The 6,672-nt window shown below is 35.0% G+C and overlaps 1 protein-coding gene across 1 annotated transcript; it reads left to right on the top strand.

Annotated features, from left to right (window-relative positions):
- The first annotated feature begins 2,726 nt into the window (after positions 1 to 2,726).
- LOC135155033 (cilia- and flagella-associated protein 68-like) lies at positions 2,727 to 6,579 on the top strand. Its single transcript, XM_064103396.1, has 3 exons — positions 2,727 to 3,248; positions 3,709 to 3,793; positions 4,262 to 6,579. Exons 1-3 carry the CDS (start codon positions 3,030 to 3,032, stop codon positions 4,414 to 4,416), a joined length of 459 nt encoding a protein of 152 aa, XP_063959466.1. The 5' UTR covers positions 2,727 to 3,029; the 3' UTR covers positions 4,417 to 6,579.
- The last annotated feature ends 93 nt before the right edge of the window (positions 6,580 to 6,672 follow it).

Below are 6,672 nucleotides of genomic sequence, written 5' to 3'. Positions count from 1 at the left end.
TCTAAAAACGATAGGAAATCTGTAATTGATTGACAAGGAGGTCTATATACAATACCTATTAAAATGCTTTTATTGCACGTCTTAATTTCAGTAAAAATACTTTCAACATATGACTCATTAATTTCTAAGTCACACCTACGCTTAAATTCCAAATCATTTTTTATGTAAAGCCCTACTCCACCACCCCGTTTAGACGTTCTTGGGTTACTAATAAAATCGTAGTTAACAATATTATATAAATTAACAGAAGTATTCTCAGTAAACCATGTTTCTGTGACCCCAATAATGCTTGATTGGATTTGTAAAGAAGACAAAAAAGAAGAGAACTCATCGAATTTATTAATCAAACTCCTGCAATTGAAATGTAAACAGAAAATTTTGAAGTCATTGACTGAGTTATTTGCATTAACATATTCATTAAACCCATCAATTGAAAAATATGATTGGGGGAGTAAAGTTTCGTGACAATTAGCCGGAGATAGGTATTCATGTAACCTGTTCAAATCAAACCTGTATTCATCATTTTGAACAAATTGATCAAACACATCATTGACACTAACAGACATCGAAAATACACAAGTTATTACACAACATTAACATAAATAACAAATAAGTAACTTATTCAAAATTAAAACTTTATAAAAAGAAAGAAAAAAATGAAGTTGTATACCGTTTGAAATCAGATACATATGGAGATAAACATTGTATTATAACATGAGTGATTTATTTCACATGAAGAATATTGCTTCCATTATAATATAAAATCACACATATTCTAGATCTCTCTTTGAGTGGATTCGTTTTTTCAAGTTTTCTTTTCCAGAAGTCTTCACTGATACGAAGATTCTTCCGTCCGCGGACCATGCGTGGGAGATTTTGCTGTCCTGCTTTCTACATTCAGAGAGGGAATTCCAAAGAAGCACTCTATTAGCATCAGTGAGGTCCTCATAAACGCTTATCCCTGTCTTCTTCTCTTTCAGGCGCTTCCTATTCATCAAAAGAGCTTGACGGTACCTGTAAGACGTAAGCTTAACAATGATTGGCCTTGGCTTTGGACGAACATTTTCTCGGGGAGGGTTTTGACGGCGTACGCGATGACTCCTGTCAATAGCAGTGAGCGGAAGATCTATTCCGAGTAAATCCTTGGCGATCCTAACAACTGTTTCGTCGGTCTTTTCTCCATTCACTTCAGGGACTCCAAAGAATCGGACATTGTTCCGTCGGGAATATTGTTCCGAATCGTTCGTTTGTTTTTCAGGTTACTCATCTCGATCAAATCACATTCTCTTTTCTTTTTTAGGTCAGCTACATCCATTTGACAGTTGCTAAGCATGGACTGAAGATCCAGCAGCTGGCCTTCTTGTTTTTCAAGCCGCAAGAAAAGGTCTTTAACCTTTAATTCTACTGCTTCTTGAACAGCCTCTTTGATAGCTGATAGTAGATCGTCGTCATGAAGAATATGCCATTTTTAATTCAATATCTTTTGTTCTATATTATGATTTTATTTCTAGCCCTATTTGTTATTTGTACACATGTATATTTCAGCCTCATGGCTCAGTAGATCATGTGGGTTAAAAAACAAATGCGAAAAACACATATAATACTATAAGCACTACTTTGAAAGAGATCGAGAAGGAGAATTCCCCCCCCCCCCCAAAAAAAAAGGGGGGCAGTGGAGCGGGTCTCAACTGTGCGAACTTTCTGGAATGATTTTGTTTAAAGGATGAAATTCAAAATCGATTCCATTTTCTTTTTTTACAAAAAAATAAATGTTTAATCAATAGTGCCTGTAGTACATACATGTAAACAAGGGCAGAAATCTCTCCCAAAAGGTAGGGGGGCCAGGGGCTGGAAAATTTAACAAGCAAAAAAAAAGGTTATCACCCAAAAAGTAAGGTCATCTTGTCCAAAAAAATACACGTCTTATTTCGATCTTGAATGATTTATTTCTGTCCATCAAAAAATACCAAAAATAGTAGGGGGACATTTTATATTGTGTCCCCCTACTATTTTGAGTAGGGGGATGCATTCCCCCTGTCCCCGTGGGATTTCCGCCCATGCATGTAAGACCCGGGGGGGGGGGGGCACTCAGTATATAATGCATAGTGGGTATGTGCCGCGGAGGGGACCCCCATTTTTACACTCAAATTTCCGTTCCGAGGCATAGCATTTTTGTCTTATAGAGAAAAAGAACAAAGAAAGCCGCTCCAAAGCATATCATTTTCTTCTTCTCGAGAAAAAAAAAAAAAATCCGCTCCAGGGCTTCGCATATTTTCCGTTACGCCGTTTCGGTCGCAATTTTGGTGAAAAGCGGCCGCAGCTCGCTGTCTGAAGTCGGGCCGCCGGGCTAGCTGCATGCACGTTCCATAGGGATGCATACGCACTCGCACGCAGGCGACCTGTTCCAAGGACCCCCTTTTTCACAAACATTTGTAGTTCCGATGCCCGTTCCGAGGACCCTCCTTTTTACAATAAGCCCGCTCCAAGGCCCCCGTTTTTTGTCTCGCCCGCGGCACATACCTACTACTTTTTTGGTCGAGTGCCCCCCCCCCCCGGGATGTAAGACTTGTAAGTCCTGAAAGTAAATTGGTGCCCCCCCAAAAAAAAAAAAAAATAATAATAATAATAATAAATAAAATATATACTTGTTCAAGTTTCTTGTGATCATCAGTGCACAGCGGCCTTCCGTCGTTCGTTTCTGCTCTAGCGCCATCTCTTGAGCAAACAAGGCGTCAGCTGTACGTAGCCATAACAACTGAACCCGGAAGTGCCATTCCCGTATACACACACGTGTACGTGTATATATTTGTGTGATGATTGCGAAGGTAAACAACTTTGTCGAGCGACCAAGGCTAAGCCTGACTTTACTAGATATCGCCTTGTTTGCAATAAAGAAAACCTCAATAACAAAACTTAGTTTAGTATTTTACGTTATACCATATCCTGAATAAAGCGAAATTGACGTTGTTTGTTGGCCGTCTCGATATCATCTCATTTTCCAGTGTAAATTTACAAATTATTGAGATATCATGGCTTCCGAAGACGAAGTGGCTTTTCGCTCGATGGTCCGCGCCTCGGGTCTCGGGGAGGTATGGACCCACACCACCGATCTGGAGAAGTTCCAGCAGTATGGTTGGAGGACCACCAATAAAGAGGATTGTTATACTCCTGATACACTGATAGGAAACTGGAATGAAGAGAGATTTGATATCAAGAGAAGACGAGTACCAAAGAGCTTGCCATCACAGGTGAGGATACATTGTCATTATATTCTGCCTGAAACTGAATTCTGAAACTAAAGTGAAACTCAAGTCGGACAAAGTCAAACTTCAAAGCCTAATTAACTTAACTCAAAGTCTCAAGTCTCAAAATCAAATAAGGCTGAACATGTCTAAATTTGGTTTGGCCTGATTGCCTGACAAATAGTTTACTCTTAAGAAAAATATAACTTTGAAAAAAAAAAAGAATGCTAAAAAGTTTCTTTCATATCATAGGCGAAGCACAGTAGTTCTCTAAAATAAATAGGCTAGATAAGTACAAATTAATCGAGACATTAAAGTCATTTTTCATTTCTATCTAGATTCAGTTCAATTATTTTTTTGATTGTTCAGATCTGGGTGTGGTTATTGCTCAACTGTTTTTTTTTCTTTAATGCAATTTGTGTAAGATTTATACCTGTTTATATTTTAAAAATTCTTCTCTTTGCAGTATGACCATTATTTTGATACAACCCAGAAGGCATCTTACGTCAGTGACCCAAAACCAGTCCCCCAAAATATCCTCCATTTAGCAGGTAAGAACACTCATGTAGAGACAGTGATTTTCCGTTTCAAAAAATGGTATTTTCCGTTTCTGAAAATCTGTAATTTCGTTTCAACTTGATCTGAAAATGGAAATTCCGTTTTGTCACTGAAAATGTGCACAACAAAAACCTGAATTCAAGAAAATGATATGGAAACAATTATCATTATCCCCAAAAAATTAATTCAGCGTGCAAAAAGTTTTGAAAAAATTAATGATAATGCAATTTGCGATAGTTCTTTATGGCCTGGGAAATTTAGGATTGAATCAACAGATAAAAAAATCAGCAGTCACACGTAAGATTGGAATTGGAGATTATACTCTTGTATTTCATATTAAGTCACCCTGACTTACGTCTACTTTGCCAATGCTGTAGACATACTTTAATTTTCTTTTCTTTTCTTCATTTCTTGGGAATTTCACCTTTTATTTTCCTTTACTGATTTGTTTTTTCAAACAGCTCGTGAACCTAGAGCCTTCTCCGCCTCTCAGCCGGAATTAGACCCACCAACGGTGAAAGAACGATATAATTCATTTGAGACGACATCAAGAGCGTCGTACGTCGACCCAAAAATAAGGAGAAATCCTGTTCGTCAAGTGGAAGCTAGCCAATGAGAATGCATATTTTACTAAGATGCTGAATATTTTTTGGGATATACTGAACTTATTCATAATTTGATGGGAAACTGTGAATCAAATGTTTGACTGGGCAGATGAGAAATGAATTAATTTGCAGAACACAGCTATGATGAGCATCAAGGCCAAATGCACCATCAGTTCAAATAAGGTTTTATACTCACAAAACGTCAACCTACATGTCATCACCCAAGTTATATGAACTTTTCAGACCAGGGATCAGTGTTTCATGAAAAGTTTAGTGATTTTCACCGACAGTTGTTTTAAGCTACTGAATTCCTTGCATCTGATTGGCTGATAGCAAATAAGTCAGTGAAAATAAAAAAACTTTTCATGAAAAGTTTCCCAGATTAATTAAACTCAAATTTGTGTTCCTGTATTAAGAGGTACATGTACCATGTTTGCAGAGTAAGCTGAATGATGAGTGATTTACTATATTTCAGTATTATTTTGTCCCTGAATTGATTTATTTATTTTGTACAGTGCCTTTAATCATTTAGACCCCAACTTCCCATTCACCCTTTCTTTTACCCATGTATTCATATTTAAATATACATGTATCTTAAGGAAGTCTATTATGACTTTTATTTGATCATAAACACCAGAAATCATGCAAGACGATTCCAATCGATGCATTAAGAGCCATTTTAGATGTGTGTTTTTTTGTCTATGAACAAAGTTTGTTTCATTTTTTAAAATTATTTTTATCTATACTTTTTTAAACAAAATCTGTGATCATAGCTGTGTTGTATTAATATATCCTGTTTTCCAAATCATCCCATATTTGTTTCAGCAATGTTTTTCTTTTCTAGCTATTTAAGACAATGACCATGAATGGTCATCAAATTCAGATGGAAAGTACTGAAAGTATATTTTTAAGTTACACTTTAACGTGAAATCAGAGAGCCACATATCATTTTGTTTGTCTATTTTCATATGAAATTTCCCATATTTGATTTTTTATATTTGATAACAAAGATCCCATCCACATCACTCTGTGTTGTGCGTACCTGTTTCAAATGCAAAAGCTAAAAAATATACTTTCTTAATTTACATCTGATTTGAATGGAATTTACTGTCAGTGTTACGTTTATTTTATTTTTCTCTTTTTTAATCAAATACCACTTTTTGTCGTGGATTTTATGCAATGTGAATTTCATGGTCACTGCAGTGTAGGTAAAGAATATTTAATCAAAGAAAATCATGTAGAGTAATTTTCTATATCTTTTTTATACAAATCTTTTGAACTCTTTAAACTATCCAGTATATTTACCAGCCCAGAATAAAGTCACTGCAAAAGATCAAATATTAATATGATTAGAGTGCGAAATTAAATGTATGTCATCATTGTAACCAAACAATATTCATTTAGCCATTTCTTTTGTGTATTATACATTTCGGACATTAATATTTTGTAACAGATCCCTTTCCAGTTGTGATGAATACTTGAGACATTTGATTTATATTGCATATCTGTACTTCTCTTTCTCGTCTGTTCATAAGAAACAGTTCCTCTTCAAAATGAATGATTTTAGAATAGTTTAAATATATTCAAAATCTTACTTAGATTAAAAGCTATTTTCCTGAAATAATAATTCATGCAATGTTATTAAAAGCAAACGTATAAGATAGGCCAGAAATGATTTGCCTTTAAAAGTAACTTCCTTTTGAAGTGGTGAATTTTTGTTCCTTTTCTTGTGGAAAATTCTGTTCCAACTTTTAATATGAAATCCTGGATCTGTATTCTGCCACTACATGTATATTTGTAGTTGTATGCGAAATTAAGTAATATCTTTAAAAAAAACAGTCCTTTGAAACCTTTGCAAAAAACACAAGGAATGATATATTACAATTGGAGTATCATATATCTTTTTCTAGCTGCCGAGATCACGATGTTGAAATCACCTTGATAAATTGTAATCAATTAATGTTTTTAAATTTGATGTGTGCATGTTTACATTATGTATGTGTTAATGTATGGGTATACTGAATGTCTCGATGTGATATATGTATCTATGCTAATGTTGAATATTGTGTATGATTTATATGAATTGTATTCAAAGTAATGGAATTATCATTGAACAAGGTATATCATGAACCTGCAATTGATCAATAAACTCTGTATTTTGAAATTTAAGAAAACTCATACATTTTTTTTCTTGAAGTACACATAAGTATGTATGTAGAATTCATTTTGTGAAACTGCAGTAAATCTGAAAATATATTTTATATCAC

Source organism: Lytechinus pictus, chromosome 8 (assembly GCF_037042905.1).
Source record: "Lytechinus pictus isolate F3 Inbred chromosome 8, Lp3.0, whole genome shotgun sequence".
Taxonomy (NCBI): domain Eukaryota; kingdom Metazoa; phylum Echinodermata; class Echinoidea; order Temnopleuroida; family Toxopneustidae; genus Lytechinus; species Lytechinus pictus.
This window is presented reverse-complemented; position numbering and strand designations above follow the sequence as displayed.

Excerpts from the sequence above, each read along its gene's own strand:
- LOC135155033 (XM_064103396.1), top strand. The coding sequence starts at position 3,030 with ATGGCTTCCGAAGACGAAGTGGCTTTTCGCTCGATGGTCCGCGCCTCG. Across the intron at positions 3,249-3,708 it reads CAAAGAGCTTGCCATCACAG|TATGACCATTATTTTGATAC; the intron begins GTGAGGATACAT and ends TTCTCTTTGCAG. Across the intron at positions 3,794-4,261 it reads AAATATCCTCCATTTAGCAG|CTCGTGAACCTAGAGCCTTC; the intron begins GTAAGAACACTC and ends TTTTTCAAACAG.